We start from the raw sequence: 18,015 nt of genomic DNA, 5'->3' as shown, positions 1-18,015 counted from the left end.
TTGTAATGCTTCAAATTATATGTACAAAGCACAAAATAGTAAGTGATTTGATACTCACATTTCCTAAACAAGCGAGTGACAAGGAACAATTTGTGTTGGAGCCATTTAATTTGTATGGAGACTCAAATCAAGTTACAACTAGTGAAAATTATGCACTTACAAATTTTTTTTTTAATGGGATAAAGCCACTCCAAGGTAAGAGAGAAGCATCTGTTATACTAACACGTATCATAAACTTGAACCCTTTTCAGACAAGATGGACTATTAGAGGTCACATAACTATGAAGAAAATCTATAAATATAAGAACAATAGATGAAGTGAAAAAGTCTTTAGCTTTGATGTCATAGATAAGGAAGCAACCGAGACATGCATCACTTGTTTTAAGGAAATGGTTGAACACCATTTTGAGAATATACAGATCAGGTCTACATACATGATATCTGGTGGTACAGGGAAACCATGCTTAATAATAGACTCAAGTGAGTAGGAGATCTTTTTGTTGGTTGAATCAAAAGTATCTCTTTGTAATGACAACCTCTCGATCCCAAAACATCATTTCTCTTCTACACCTATCAGTAAATTTTTAGGCAAGACTAATAATTCAATTGTTGATGTTATTGGACTTGTCATCTGCGTGGAACTAGGATAAACAACAAGAAGTCACTATGGAATGGAGGTACTCAACACAGTGCAAGGTTGATTGACATTATAGAAACAACCATAGATGCTACTTTATGGGGAATGGTTGTTGAAAAGGAAGGTTCTCAACTCCTAAAAAATTACCTCTCACATGACATCACTATCATTGCTATAAAACATGGTTGTGTGTCTAAATAGAATAGCAAGGTGATAAGCACTACAACCAGTACAAGTCTATCTTTAAACCCTAATATAGAAGAGCCAAAAGAACTCAGAAACTGGCTTGAAAAAAATCCAACCTATGTCCAATTATCAACAAGAAAACATGTTGCCCAAGGTCACCCCCTAGAAGGCTTCCAATTTGTGCTCTTCGAAAAGAGGTTGGTTGTAGAGTTCAATGCCTGCAATGCATGTTGAAGGCAACAAAAAAGTTCATTAAAATTGACTCAATTTTCCACCAAGCTTTCCCTATGGAACCAAGTGGAAAAGAATGCAAGAAGAGATCAATGAAGAAGCATTAATGGAAAGTGTCTTTGTTCAAAGCACAATACAATAGTCAAGAGTTAGAAACTATAAGCTTATACTCCAACTACAACTACAAGACCACAATATAGGCAATTGCATTGGTGAAGTCGCACAACTCACGAGGTTATTTGTAGAAAAATGTACACTCTTCAAATTTAGGAGGATACAATTTTTTTTTGTCAAGGCTATAGTATGCCGTGTGACAAATAAGACAACCATCCTCATGTTGAGCTAGGGAAATGAAACATACAATAACAAAGAGCACCTCAATACCACTGTCATTAAAGTTGAAGATGTTGATTTCATTGCTAAGATAAATTTCCTTCTTGGAAAAATCAAAGAGATGTGCATTGACAACAAACATTAGTCTTAGCATGTATACAACAAACTAAGGGCTATGCTATAATAGAGGAGTTAAATACAGGTACATCTTGTACAAGGTTCTAAGCATAAATCCCTGGCTAGATGTTACATGTACATGTCTCAAAAGAGATCTACAATATTTTGTCCTCAAGTGTGGTCATCATAGTCCACCCTAGGACATACAATATGTAAGCATTTTCTTATAGGAGAATTATGAATGAATATCTCTAATTGCTCATAAAAGTGAATTATTTTGCAATATTTCCTTAAATTGAATTTTTAATATCTGTGAGAATATTTGTAGTTGTGCATAACTGTTTGAGATCACCAATGGATATGGATACTCAAATTGTCTTAGCATTCCATTTATCGATAATTCCTTGTTATTAGATATTAAAGTTTAAATTTAAAGAAGATTCATGACCTTTTTTTGAGTTTGTTTGACTTTAAAGACTTTATTTTTTATTAGTAGTTATAACTTAAGTTATCACATGTGTCTATTTTAAGGGTCTACTATGTTTAAAATGTAGGTCATGGATTGTCCCAACCAACAACATCAAGTTGATACTTGATTAATACAAAGTCAAATGAGAAATCGAGCTTATTGTGCTTGACATAAAGAGGAAATAGTTGAGCGAAGGTCTGCAAAGACATTAGAAAAAGGCCAAATGTCCCCCATCAAATAGAAGCTTCAAAACAACAAAATTGTATATCAAACCAAAACTATCGTAAGCATTGCAAATAGCAACAAGATACTCTAAAAAATGACATCACCTTAGAAATTGAAGTGCTCCATGGCTATTGGAACACAACAGAGTAACAACCATGGCAAAAAATGACACTAGTTAGCAACTCTAAGTTTGTCACAACATAAAATATATTTAGGGATAGAATAGATGCCCTTTCCAAATTGCACATATGTATTATCTACAATGAATCTTACCCTAGAACGCCTGTTCACTTTTTGAGTATTCATACAATTTTCCAATGATGCTTCAAAGAGAAAGGGATTCATCATTTCTCATTACACAACATGGACCTAGGAAAACAACCTATTGTATTGAAAAGACTATCATGGATTGAAGAAATGCTCATTGCCATAGTAAACCTAGTATTGCAAGTAACGTACACTCTTTGAGGCCAATACAAATATAGTACTCACAATTAACTTTGCAAAAGATATACAAGGCATTGCAAATGTTCTCCCATGTATAAAAGAGGAACTAGATGTATTAGTAGTTCCAAGGCAACAAGGAGAAAGGCATTATTATGACTTTTTGTGAGTTGAGAACACACTTGATATGCATTAGAATACAAAGTGAGGTGACCCATATTGTAATGATGTTGTTATAAGTATTTAACACTTAACAAAGATCCCTGATGTAAGAACAAACATTTCAAGCATGCTTCATACTATTGAGATTAATGACAACACAAAAATCCCAAATTATGAAATGCAAATTGAAGAAGACTAGGGTGAAATCAACACACCATATACTTCCTCATTCATGGGGATAATTGAAAACATGCAACATGAACTAGATAGTATTAAGGAAACAATAGGCCTCAAGGGAAACAAAGATGCTTTTATCAAGTGGCCTAAAATGGTCCCATCTTCAATAAATGAATAGAATACCAAGGGATTACTTTAAATGGCGTTTCCAACTCTCTTCCCAAGAGGAGTTGCTTTACACATGCAACCAAGACTAAAAGAAGTAAGAATGCATGACTACATGTTGCACTTGGTGAGATTTCATAACCAAAGATTTGGCAGATATCCATGCCTTAAACATTTCCTCTTTAATCTTATGACGTGACATTGTAGTCAACGTCTTGTGCCTATTTTAGTAAAAAAAATGTTGAGAACATTTTAACCACCATTGAGTCCCTTTGGCCACACTTGCAAAATCTACTAGACACAATTGGTTGAGGAGGTCATGTGCTTTGGGTTTTCCATACAATGCGCAAGACCATATTGGAATAAGTGATGTGCTGAGTTGACAAACATGATCAACCAAAATAGGGACTCCTATAATTTTCTTCACTTTAAGAGCAAGAAATACAAAGTGGCATGATCTTTCCTCTTTAGTCTTATGATGCAACATCATAGTCATTTGCTTAGTGTTGTTCTTGTAAAAATAATATTGAGGAGAACATACCAACCACCATTGAGTTCCTTCAATCGCACTTGCACAATCTACCAAACAAAAAATTGGTTGAGGATGTCATGCTCTTTGGGTCTTCCATTAGAGGTAAATGACCATATTTGAATAGGTATCATGCTAAGTTGACAAATATGATCAACTAAATAAGGACACTTTGCTTCACTTTAAGTGCAATGTATACAAAGTGGCTTGATCTACAATGTTTCTCTCTAATGATGCTCTTGTTAGAATGTAAACAAACAAGAAATGCTTGGAAAATTTCATCGATAATTACCGTATCACATCATTGTACTTGCATGGACAATTTAGAATCTTTTCTGAGGAAGTGATTGAAAAATTGCTCGTTGCAAGGGACTATTAACATAGAACTGAGTGACAACATGGAGGGACTAGTTACATCCATAGAGTTATTTGGCTCCATGATGTCTTTGATATGGATATACATAATTGTGAGAACACAGCTGAAGTATGTCAATGTTTGCAACCCTCGTGATATGCCCCAAGTAGAAACAATACATTTTTTTGCTCTCCGCTAAATGGCCCATGCTTGTTAGACACAAATGAAATCTTTGCTACAAGTCCTTTCCATGACTACAAAGACATAGCTAATTGGGTCCAATGACATGAAATGCACAAAGAGAACATGTCTATAAAAGAGGGAAATAATGGAATGTTGATAGAGAGCTCCATGGAAAGAACAAAGTATCTCTACTTGTATGTATGATCATGATGGGAAGGAAAAATATGAACCTGCAAAAAATGATGATAGGTTAAACTACACAACACATAAATGATTTTGATATGAGGAGTCAACATAGATTATCAACATGTTATGTCATGAGCACTTGTTTTCAAATACATTGCCAAGTATGCAAGAAAAGAAGAGAGAATATTTGAGGTTTATACTAATATGTTGAGAAGAATTTCAGCACCCAAGCAACCATGTAACCCAGATCTTCCAGCTTCCCGAGAAATTCTTGATTGAAATCGTAGCACAATGTAATATAGGAGCATGTCACATGCTTCATAAATTGCCCCTTGTCATTTGTAATCACCCTTTCACAAGTCTAAATGTTGGATGGAAAGTTTTCCACCAAATAACAAGAACATTTGATGACACCCATTTCCATTCAAGCTATCTACATGCCTACATGACAAGGCCTCTTGTACTTGAATCACTAACGCTAATAGAATCAACAAGATCTTTCTCTTACTCTACAAGCCACAAGCAATGCAAATGGAAAGAAAGAGATGTAATAACAATTGTTAGTATGTTCCTAAAGTTCTACAATATCCCAGAGGACTCAAAATAATTTGAGATGTTTTATTGGAGTGAGCTACTTTTGTACAAACATTTCTGCAATATTGGAACTAACATAGGCCTTACAAAGGAACCAATAATCATGAATTGGAAGCAGATGAACGCAACCAAATATGATGTGCAACACATTGTTCGCGACATCCAAGACAAACTAGGCTTAAAAGATGAACAAAGTGATAATGACATGGACATGAGGGAGACAATAGATTTGAATGAATGCCAATTCTTTTCTTGAACGGACCCCTCAAAATTTGTTACCCTACATGAACTTGATGTCCTTGGCAAGAGAGAGTTTGGTAGAAATAACATACGAGATCTTATTGCAACACCAAAACAATTGCATGAAATTATGACAAAATTCATCAATATGAAAAAACCATCTAACGCAAATGGGAGCATGACATTTGGTTTTAAAATTCCTAAATTATGTTGTAGGAGAAGCAAAAATTGGCACTCATGATAATTGTTGAGCATAGTGCATGCCCCTTTGTTGAACCATTGTGCCTAATTATACAAGGGACATCTATTATGTGTAAATCCTACTTGATTGCTTGCATAAAAAATGCACTCAAAAGTCAAACATTGCAAAACAAGAGTCTACTTCCGACACTGGCACCTATACGATTTGCTACATTCAACATCCATGTGTTCGCTATACATTCGATTCTCAAGATTCTTGTTAAAGAAACACAACCTTGACAAGGACAATCATTGGCAACATTCCAAGAAGATTTGAAGGACATAAAAATATTCTGATTGATGAAATGAGTTCCATAGGCCCAAAACTACTGCTAAAAATAGATACCAAGCTAGGAAAGGCATTTCCTTACAACCAATATCATTCTTTTTGTGGTGCCTCTATAATTTCGATTGGGGATTCACAACAAACCCATCAATGCATCAGGTTCATTTCTTAGATTGTTGTGGGAACATTTCACAACTGTTGTGACATTACAAACTGTTTTTTGACAAGGAGAATCTACAACACAACCAAAATTCCTGAAAATGTTGTAGAACATTAGAAATGTCTAACCAATGCACAAAGATTGGGAGTTCCTAATGTCAAGCACACATAACCATCTTCAATCGAGTGGGAAACAAAATATTTGACAACTCTATGCATCTGTTTTTCACCAATGATTTGATTCAACTCCACAACTGAAGAATGATGAAAATGTTGACCCACCCAATTGCATTGAGTACTATGATAAACACTGGGAGTATAATTGACAATGCAAGTCTTAATGAACAACTTGAAAAAAATGTTCTACTTTGTAGAGGTCAATGCATCATGCTCACAACAAACATTAGGACATAAATGAGATTTGTCAATGAAGCTCTTCATGAACTAGCTAAAATTGTTTACATCTGTTGTACCAAACTAATTGATATTCCAATATATGTTGTGGCAACATTTGATAATTACAACCCTGCATAGAATGAAAAAGACCCCAAACATATACCAATAGTTCTCATATATTTGGGAAGCCAAAGGTAGATAAAAAACCCTCATAATAGCATGGACTATAACCATACACAAATCCCAAGGCCTAACAATGCAAAAAAGAAACCATTGATATTGGTAGGATGGAAAGGCAAGGCATAACACTAATGACAATATCCAGATTCAAGTCATTAAATGATCTCCACATTCAATCGACTTTCACTTATAACAAATACAAACAAATGATGAACAATCCATATACAATTATAAGGAAAAAAGAGTTAGTTTACCTAGCACAACTCTCTCTCTCTCCCCTCCCCTCCCCCCACACCCCCCCACCCCCCACAACCCCCCACCCTCCCTCTCCCTCCCTATCCCTCCCCCCACCCCCCCCTCTCTCTCTCTAACAACACGATATATGCAACATTAATTATGATGTGGAGAGTGGACTAGACTAGACTCAAATAGAAAATGACATGGATCTTGATACACAAAACTTCCTTCCCTCCAATTAACTATATGTGCAAAACAATGTCTTCTTCACTACTTCCACCTCAATGCAAGTACCATTTAAAAAAAAAATGACAAGCATCATTGTCACATGTGCTCTCCCATTTTTTTCCTCACCACGAAATATATTCTCCCAAGTATGCTTTCCTACTAGTATTAACATTATACCTTGTTTAGGTGCAATTGCTAGTGGTGTGTATATTTATCATTTACTTTGTTGAATTAAGTTTGAAAGCATTCTTTGTCTCGTGTAATACTTTTGTTATTATTTCATTGGATAGAACATATAGTAGTTATTGGTTATATTTTTGGAAGTAGTTGTAAATTTTTATCAAGCATGAATTTGCTAAATGGATAAAGTTTTTAAAAATAGTAGAGTTAATGTTCACCTTATGGTATCAAATATATGATCATGTTCTTGTGTTTTCGATTAATGTAAAAACAAGTTTTGAAGGGACTTTAAACCCTTTACAATTTATAGAGGATAAAGATATTCAATGAAGCTCCCAAGATAGAACAATGCCTACAAACACAAAGAAGCAACCCAAACCAAAGGAATAGTGCCAAGGACAACACTATTCAAGACCAAAAGAAACCATCAAAAAAGAAGAAATAAATAGAAAGCCTAATTTTCTCAACGGGAAAGAACCCAGGATGCTGCAACCTGCACAAAACAAGGGAAATCTACAACTTTCCATTACCTCCCTTCTTTTGGGAACATAAACTCATATCAGATTGAGGAGATAACTTTTGTGATGTTTTCCAACCACTGGAGTCCATCCCTCCTCCAACAAAGAAGCCTTCTCTTGCCAATCTTGAGAAACCAAGAGAGAATAGAACACAAGCTAACCACAATTAAAAGAAAAGATTTTTGGATAGAACTAACAAAGGAGCCCTGCATCGGAGGAATGCCATCATAACCAACAATAACAAAAACAAAATTAGAACCATCTCTAACAGAAAGCCCAATAGAATCAAAACTCCTAGCCCAGACAACAAATTCAAAAGATGCTTTGACCAACATAGAGCTAAAATTTAAGCCAACAATAGTAGCAGAATTACCAGGAGTTTAGCCAACAAATCCCGCAGGAAAAGACCCAACAAAAGAGACACCTGTAGACTATCCAACATCAAAACTACTAGTAGCAATGCCAATACAACTACCAACAACAATGCCAGTAGTATAACTACCAGGAGATTTACTAACGGACCCAATAGGAACAATTCTTGTAGAAGAGACACCTACAGATTGTCCAACATCAAAACTACCAACAACAATGCTAGTAGACCCAATAGGAGGGACACCCTCAAAACTAGTAGTACCGATAGACTCTTGTGCTTTCTTAACAAAAGTATAATGTTTAGAATTACCCTTCCACCAAGAAGCATACCTTTTTGTCTTAGCCTTCTATAATCCGCATTGGGCCACCAAGTGACCCATTTTAAAACACTACCTACATATGAAGGGAAGCTCTTCATAGTCCATAATTGGTATTCAAAATCCTTTAGAGGGCTCTAACTTAATGATTTCTGGTAGCCCCTTAGATATGCCCATCTCAACCCAATGACGTTCTTGTGTTATATTTAGTTGACTAATTGGTAATAATGATGTGATTATTTCATTATGTAATGAAAGATATGGTGGGATTTGGTGTTTTGGTTTTAGCTAATAGTTGCTAGGGACTTCAAGAATGTCATTGATTTTCACATCTTAGTATTTATATTTAAACACGATTTTTTGTCCATTATTAGGGGCAATATTACATATTATACTTGTACCAAGTTTTGGACCTTCTCTAAGTCTTAATTATATATTTTATCAATGTGTGTTTGGATATGTGTTAAGCTTATGGTGATTTGCCTTGTTGATCATATATGTAGGATTTTATTCTTAATGTTATGGTAGAAGTGCTATGGTGTGGTTTTTGGATTGTTCTAAGTATTACCAAAGGCTAGGGTTTTATCATGTGTAATTCCATCTTGTTGCTTGGGTGTTAAAGCTTCATGACCTCTTATGGATGTTCTATCTCATGTTATTATAACATGTTTTTGATGCCTAACTATGCAATTGAGGTCGTAGGAGATATCTTTTTTGTTCATGGGTTTTAATGGTAGGAATTTTGTTAATGATGATATGTTGATGAGTGTGCCATGATATTTAGTGGAATATATCCAAAAGAGGTCTTTTTCACGAGCCACAATGTATCTGAATTGTTGTTTATGAATTGGGAACCTAACGAAGTTCATGTGATATTTTTAGCATAAGGCACATGTGAATTTTGGTATTAATGCCCCTTTTGTTGTGGTGGGATGTATAAATATATCAAGATCATTCACATTGTATGCTCCAAACTCTGCTTTTCAAGATTTCATTGAAAATGTGGTGTTTATGAGGATATCTCTAAGGTTGTTCGATAGGTGATATTTTATTTTAGGCATTTAGTTTGGGGTATAGGAGTGGTTTTCTAGGAATATAATTAGGGGAGTGACTCGAAATGGGGGTTAGGACCCTAAGTGACTTCCAAGGTAAGCCATTGTGGATGAATAATCAAGTGGTAATAATTTTTTGGGGAAGGGTTAAAACATTAAACAAGATAATTATGTTACCTCGCCCATGGCCATGAGAAATCATGTGTGGACTATAGATAGGTGAAGATGGTAGCATAGAGTTAGCAAATTGACTTACTTGTCCTCATGAAAGGAATGTTGATTCCATGAGGCCTCACTTCAAGGTCAAGCTCTAGAGGGGGAGACTACCAATAAAACCCAAGATAGTCGGGGACTCTGTGATGATAATATCCTACATGTTTCTTATGACTCTCTCTTTTTTAACCTTGTAGTTTTCCTCTAGTATTTTGCATTATCATTGTTGCCTACCCCTTGTAAATACCCTATGTTATTGTTTGGTTTAGATGTTCATTTTCTTGTTGCTTGTGTTTGCTTGTGTGGTACAGGGTCTTGTATTCTCTCCTAGCTTGAGAGAGTGAGCCTTAGGGTTCCATATGGTTGGGTGGAAAATATTTTTAGCATCGATTTTTCAAAGTTATTTGTAAGCTTCTCAAGTTATCTTGCCTATTCTCAATAGCTCCATCTAGCCAAATGATTATTGTGATTCACTGTATCATATTATGTAGCTTTGTGTTGATGTAATGGTACAAAATTGTCTATAACATCACATTGATGTATTGATATAGTATTGTAACTCCTTGACAAGGCAATAGCAAATGTATATGTAAATATGCTTTCAAAAAATGACTATTGATTTGAAAATCTAAACATATATCTATGATTACTTGTAATGTAATGAAAGAAGTGGATAAAGATGTTTGACCTTGATATTATCATATGACTATATGTTATTTGGTTGCAATATTTAAATGAATCTATTTATATTGTAAACTTGTTCATAGTTTTATGATGACCTAAATATATTAGTCATGTATGTTATGCATTCTAGTATGTAGCAATGTTGAGGACCTTGCTATTTGATCAACATTTAACATAATGTATCATTGACAGGTTAATTCTATATGCAATTGTTATTTTAGTTTTATTCTTTATTTTGAAAAACATGTCATTCTCGTGTTTATTGAGATGCCCTTTTAGGTTCCTTAGTGGGGTGTTACATATTCCTTTAAGGTATAGCTCAAGGATTGTGTTGCCCTTTATTAACTATTCTAGGTATACATGAAGAAAGTTTAAGCTGAGATAACTTTATGAGTTCCAATTTTTTGATGCATTCAAAGGTTATTAAATGAGGGTAGAAATAACACCATATGAGTTATTAAGATAACTTCCAATAAGGTTCCCCACATTTATCCAACTATTTCCATTTTCAGAAATGGTGCTCCTTTCTTACTGATATAAAAGTTGATCATTTTCTTGCATGTGAACCTTATAACTTGGACCATATACTTCTTCCATTGGCTAAATTCAATTTAATTATTTGTTCAAAATGACAAGTTAATTGATTTATGGGTTGAAACCTAAAATTGTAGCCAAATTCCATGCAAATTGACAAAAGCATAGAATGTACATGGCTAACCTAATAAGAATAGATGAAGGTGGTGATGAGTTTGCTAATGTGGAGCATGGCAATGTAGAGAACTCAAAGCATGATGATGTGCATCTAATGTAGGGCACACGTGTTACAATCTCACATTCTCTTTTTTAAGGCATAAAATGAACCTCAAAACACCCAACACAAAATTTACTAGGAGGAAGAAGAGGGAACACACTAATTTGATTAAAATGTGCAAGTATTAAAAGGTTGTATGATCAAATAATACAAGAGTTCACAAGTAGGTAAACCAAAACAACCAATGAAATAATAAGAAAATAACCCAACGATTAGAATCAAGGTGTCACAACTATGAAGGGTGCTCCCCTTATTGCCAAAAACACATAACAAAAACAAAGAAATAATAACAATTTGCGAGAACAAAATATGGGCTTCTTATTATCACTGCAAATGCAAAATTATAGAATTTTTAAATACAATATGCAAACCCACATGGGTGCCTTCCTTACAATAATTTGCTTCCTTACACTAATTTGCAACATAGAGATGCAAAATACCACTTGGAGCTGTCCTAGATAGTGTATGGGCATTCCTTAAATATGTGTTTTTACACCACCAGAGAAGTTTCTAAACATCAAACCCTAACCCTTGAGACCAACTAACTCTAAAATTACATATAGAGTCGGCTTGATACACCTTTGACACTTCTTTTGAAAATTTTGGTTGGCCTAACTTCAGTAGGCCATAACTTTTGAACCGTCACTCTGATTGGCTATTATAACCACTTTTTGGAATCCTCAACTTTTGATCTACATGACCACAATTACACAAGCTCCAGTCGACCCCACTTTGGAGCCCATCTTGGGCCTATAAGGTGTTCAACAGTGAGTGTGAAGTTTTTATACCAAAATTGTACACCAAAAATCCTGAATAAATTCACAAATACTCATGATATGATCTCACTGAGCCTCATCTGGTAGGTTGCTATATCCAAGATGAACATCTACCTCTGAAATTAGGACATTCTGAGCTCATATTATTGACTTACTAAGAAGCAAGCCTCCAAAAACAAAAACTTTGCACTGAGACAACCCTTATTCAAGAACCAGAAATGAAATATTTTTGGGTGATGCAAGATTGCTCTTACCCCCAAGATGCTCCTACATCACACAATTATGCTTGATTTAACAAGAAATGCTCTGCAAACATTTAGACAATCATAATTTCTAGTATGATGTACAAGCATCCAAGAAAATTGATGAGTTGGCCTATTCTCCATGGCAAATGACACTTTTTATTTATTTATCTGGCACAAAAGAAAAAAACAAACATAAGTATGATTATGCCATGCAAGAGGTCCAATAGGCCAAGGCCTTGAACGAAAAATAAAATAAACAAGCAACAAGAATACTTCGGTAAAGAGCTCAAGGAGGTTAGCAAAAAATTCAAGATGAGTAAACATAAATGAATGACTCCAAATATAGTGAAAAGAAAAAAGCTACAAGAAAGATGATCATTGCTTCAAACAAAATTTCCATGGATTTCGCAAGACCTCTAGGTTAGCTAAAGCAAGAGAGAAGATGAAGTTAGAGAATCAAGCATAGGAATCACATAAAGATACGAAATGGGCTTTGTATAATTGTTAAAGAAAAAGAGTTGAGTCAACATGGAATTTCAGCACCACTCCCACACAAGACCCTATCTCACATTAGCAACTATGGTGACATTAATGTCTACAATGGTTCCAAGCCTAGAAATTTCAAACCATCCGACGCATTCATCATAATCTCCTTACATCATAGTAGTCAAGGATGATTACTTATGCTAAACAAGTGGATGGATGTAGATGGATCAATAATGACTATAATTAAGAGTTATTGATAAAAGCATAAAAAAAGTTATCTCTACAAGATTATATTGTAAACATGATTTGATTTTACTCTTAGGGACTTGAGGGAGAGGAGAGGACCTAGTAGTTGAGCACCCTAAGTCCATGCCTCTCCAAATCCTACATGGAACTTTCAAATCATTCGAAAATTTTCACAAACTTACTTGGCAAGTCTCCTTCTAATGACTAGGGCTTCAGGGCCACATCAAACATGATGCCACATAAGCAATCTTTTTATTGAGCTGCCCAAAATGCCCAAAAAGATTTGGCAAGTAGTTGGACACTAATTCATGTTTTACTGGTGCGCTAATGTGACATCACATAATTGTTGCTTTTTAGATCTAAGAAATACATTTCATTCAGTTATAAGTACTCATCATCAACACTTGAAAACTTTAAAGTCGGAAATATTGGTTCTTCACTATTAATAATATTGGACATTAAATCAAGGAATGCTATTACTACTCAAACATGCTCAACTACTAGGTCATTTTCCCTAGATGGAAGGCGGTTCTCCAATTTTTGTTCTTTTCCTTCAAAAGTTAGATAATTGAACATTCTTCCTGAAAAAGGATAGCTTGATCAGATGTTGCTTAAATGTTGTCATTGATAATTATGTCATGCTAAATTGAGCCTGTGCTAAAGATATAATATGGTGTATGATCACCGTGTTCTCATAGTCCTAGGACAGATAGTGTGGAAATAACTCATTCAAGAAAGCGGCTCTTATCTAATGCTGGTTTTTCAGTTCATAAATCACGATGGATTAATAGAAAAGACTCTTTGCATTTATGTTTCCCATGATGTTGGATCTAAAGTTATGTATCACATACAACTAAAAGGTTGTTTTTCATTACACAAATAGAATGAAAACAACAGTAGTGTATTTTTCAAATACAAATTATAATTTAAAAAAAATTTGCTACATCCAAATAGTTTACCATACTCATCGTAATGTTTAAAAAGATAACTCACAAACAAACCAAACTATTAAAATATTATCTATTCATCCTTCTATAACTTAATTGCTTAACTCCGAAGTAAAAAAATTGTTTCACCTTGATTAAAAGATCTAACACTCCACCTATTGTTCAAGCATAAGAAAAGGAGTAGCTCTGTATGTTTTTGATTTTCCTTCTTCATATAAAGGAAGAAAAATCCATTACATGCCAGGTCCAAATATACTACTTTCAGGATTCTTTAGTCTTGGTATTTATTTCCTTTTCCCTGTGTCCAGTTAACAATCCAAAACAGATTCAGTCTACATGAAATTCTTAATCTGGGATATATATAAATTCTATATCAATCTAACCAAAGGGTCAGTTTTACTAGTTTTCAACATACCCTAAATAAGTAGACATGAATTTTTCCAAGTTCACACAATGTCTTAAGTCTGCATCTTTCTACACAGTTTTATAAAATCAAGATAATTTCAATTTGTATGACACAAGACCACGTAAAGTCGTCAGTCCGGTTCATAGAATTCCATAAAGACAATCAAAATATAAAATCAAAGAAAAATTCTCCAGTTTCCAAGATAACACAAATGATTAAAAATGTTTGTTTCCTAATGGCAAACATATAAAAAGTTCTTAGCCTCGTGGACAGTCCAACAAAACCAACGTGACTGTCAAACTTTATGGTACTAACCTTTTTGATTTGTTCCTCTTCCATGTTTCTGCTGAGAGGTAGAGTTGCTTGAGCCTGTACTTTTGATGTAGCCACAACTAAGCAAAAGTGAACGAGCTGCATTATTAATATGTTTAAATCTGTCTGGACCAAGTAGAATCCCCCCAAACCACCTTGATACCACCACCACCTGTCAGAAACTCAAAATTCATGGCTTAATAATTGGAAAGATTGATATTACTCTCTTCTTGTTCCAACTGACATGTTAGAGATTGTTATTTCTTTCTTGTCCCAATTAATTTAAATTCAAAATTCACGGTTCCCTTTGTGAACAAAACTAACATTAAGTAATTGGTGAATTTCTTATTTATATTATCTTGTTCCAAATGACTTAAAAAGAATAATTACAAGTTTTCATTGTCTATGATGCAAAGTATGTACAAACTAAAAAGAGGCAAACTGTGCATGTCATGTTTTTTGAAGAAAATACAAGTTTGACAAAATATTAACATCAGAAGGATGTCATGACCCTGTCTAAGGAAGAGAAATTAAAATGGCCAAGCAATCCAAGTATTGACAAAAAGGGAAAAAAAAAAAAGCGCTGACTCAATAAACAGCAAACCATGTAATTAAGGCATCAATTATAATAAAGTGATTTAATTACAAAAAGACATCAATGTAATTTACAATTAAATGCAGCATTTAACAAATGATCAAGACAGCTACTAAACTGGTTGTGAAGAAATGCCACTTTTAAAGAGAGTGCCGTCTAATGGTACACCACCTTCAACGATATGGGAAGGATATAAGAGTATAAGATTTTAAATTGGAGGGGGCATTAAACCAGGAAGCATTTATCTCACATTGATCCATCAAGGAATCATTTTCAAAGGGACATCAAACATTATAAAATTGTAGACAAAATTCAGCAATCCAGTTGATGGATTGAAGCTTGAACCATTGAACAATAAGCATTCATTCAGTGCAGCAGTGATCAGCATCGAAGGAGGAAACAGTATTGAATCAGATCTATTTATATTGCATTGACAGACTCAAAGGCAAGGTTTAGGATGATCCAGAAAAGCGGACATTACAATTGGTATCAGAGAACTGTTTCTGCCAGGCTGAGGGAGCAGATGAAGATATGCGTGCTAAATTTGGTTGAATTTGATGTCTATGAAAATGGAAGTATAGAGATTTATTCACATGAACTTTTCATCACTTTCAGTTGCCATTTATAGAAGCTGCACAGGTTGCTTGAGATTTATTCACATGAATGCTCATAATACTCTCAACGAGCTATCACTAAACTATTGAAAGTGAGAGAAGAGTGTATAAACTCCTACTTCCCATAAAATGTGGGAGTTTTTACCTACTTGATAAATGCAAAAACATGTAGCATATCCTCCTACAGTGATGATAGAAAAGGAGCTGTGAAAGGTGGCACATAAAGCCAAAAGAGGGTGAAATACCCAACTACCCCATAACTTATACAGGTAAGGAATAAATAGTGGCTATGAGAGGTGGCATGGCAAGTCAAAAAAGGGTGTATAACTCAAACACCCATGTGTTGGAGAGAGTGACACATGTAGCTGATGTATTTCCCCATGTGTCCTAATATTAACCATTCTTAATAAACATAGGGAAGCTTGAATAATGTATGTAGGAGGAAAAAAATACCCCCTAACATTTAAAAAAAGAGACATACACTACACAACCTGTCTTGCATAGCTTAAGTGGATGAAAAAAATGAGTCTCAGAAAATTAAGCCATGATAGGTACCCATCCACATATATATCCACTCCAAAATAAGTTCCCCATAAGAGGAACAACCCTCCAGATAGAGAGAGAAAATGCCCCCGAAAAAGTAGAGAGAAAATGAAGGACCAAGAAGCCCCTCCTAAAGTAGTCAAACCCTATAAAAGGTTTGTAGTTAAAATTACTTTTTGTGAAGGTTTTCTGAAGATATATGTAGTCTACTTGCATGTATAATAATACTTAAGATCAATGGTTCCTTCTTGAGTCAGCTCCCAAATGTAGTGCATATATATCTCAATGTGTTTCATCCTTTGATGATGTGTCCCCGAAAAAGTAGAGAGAAAATGAAGGACTAAGAAGCCCCTCCTAAAGTAGTTGAACCCTATAAAAGGTTTGTAGTTAAAATTACTTTTTGTGTAGGTTTTCTGAAGATATATGTAGTCTACTCCCATGTATAATAATACTTAAGATCAATGGTTCCTTCTTGAGTCAGCTCCCAAATGTAGTGCATATGTATCTCAATGTGTTTCATCCTTTGATGATGAACGGAATTGAAACATGATTTTAGGCTTTCTCAATAGAATGCTGAGCTCAGTGATAATATGTTCAAGCCAAATAGCCTCAGTGGTGACATTGACTACCCTTTGATACTCAGTCTCTATCAATGAAAGAGTAACTATAGACTTCTTGCTTGCCCAACAAACTAGACCAGAATCAAGTGAGAATCAATACCCATAAGTAGACTTGCAATAATCAAAATCCCCTACCCAATTTAAATATGTGTCCAACCGTCAATATAGCACCCCAAATATAGCAGAAAATTCCATAGTTATTAGCACCCCAAATGTAGTCGAAAATCCCGTGACTATTAGTACCCCAAATGTAGCACAAGATCCACTTATACAACTCATATGGCTCTTGCATGAATCAAGAGACCATACCCGCCACATATGAAATGTCCAGTATTGTATGAGCCAGTTCCAACAAGTTTTCAATATAAAGTAACATCAACCAAGGGTGAAGACTACTTAGCCTCATCTTTTACTCCTAACAGAAATGGAATCAATGCAGGCTTACAGTTATTCATGCAAAATTTGGAAAGCATATCAAATGCATACTTGGGTTGCCTAAGCACCAAACCTGACTATGATTGAGTAAACTCAATCCCTAAGATGCAATGCAAAAGACCAAGTCTAACATCAAGAAACTTTTAAATAAAGTAGTTTTCACTACCATGAAAGTAGAGCACTGACTCCCTATGATCAACAAGTTATCAACATAGAGAACTTGAAATGTGAGTGTCATCCTAATACAAATGTATATGTTTAGATCAGAATGACATCTAGTAAAGCCAACATTCAATAGGAAGGACTTCATCTTCTGTCATACCAAGTCCAAGGAGCCTGTTTGAGACCATAGAGACACTTTCGAAGACAGTACACAAGCAATTGAAATTTGATCACATGAGAAATTCTAATGAAGAATAATGAGAAACAGAGCCAATATAGCAATTTCTTGGAAATGGTCAACTTTTCCACAAATCTTGGAGATCAAAGAAGTCAAAAATACATACACGATTGTCATACAACTTTACTAAACTGAGCTCAATGTTAACATCAAATTACCTTCTTTGACCAGGTTGACACAAATCCAGAGAGTCGCTGTCAACTATAAAGAAAGAGAATTTGCAAAAAGGGACATTACATTTCTGTGTAACTTTCACTAGCTTGGTTCGACAATTGGAACCCACA

The 18,015-nt window shown here is 34.8% G+C and overlaps 1 protein-coding gene across 7 annotated transcripts in view; it reads right to left on the bottom strand.

Moving 5' to 3' along the window:
• Positions 1-18,015, bottom strand: part of LOC149568217 (uncharacterized) — a 203,536-nt gene that overhangs the window by 5,656 nt on the left and 179,865 nt on the right. For 2 of the 7 annotated variants that reach the window (XM_089821220.1, XM_089821225.1), the window contains 3 exons: positions 14,528-14,696; positions 14,222-14,280; positions 13,760-14,104 (listed from right to left, as the gene is read on the bottom strand). In XM_089821220.1, the coding sequence (XP_089677346.1) occupies positions 14,078-14,104; positions 14,222-14,280; positions 14,528-14,696 (255 nt within the window). In that variant the 3' untranslated portion in view covers positions 13,760-14,077. Of the gene's footprint in view, positions 1-12,179; positions 12,296-13,759; positions 14,105-14,221; positions 14,281-14,527; positions 14,697-18,015 lie in introns of those variants that run through there. The other 5 variants (XM_089821221.1, XM_089821226.1, XR_016362527.1 and 2 more) reach the window with 4 other exon arrangements.

The sequence above is a fragment of the Cupressus sempervirens genome, chromosome 3 (assembly GCF_028749045.1).
Source record: "Cupressus sempervirens isolate cs-2001-9-10 chromosome 3, ASM2874904v1, whole genome shotgun sequence".
Taxonomy (NCBI): domain Eukaryota; kingdom Viridiplantae; phylum Streptophyta; class Pinopsida; order Cupressales; family Cupressaceae; genus Cupressus; species Cupressus sempervirens.
The sequence above is the reverse complement of the archived record's forward strand: the minus strand, read 5'-3'. Positions and strand labels throughout refer to the sequence as shown.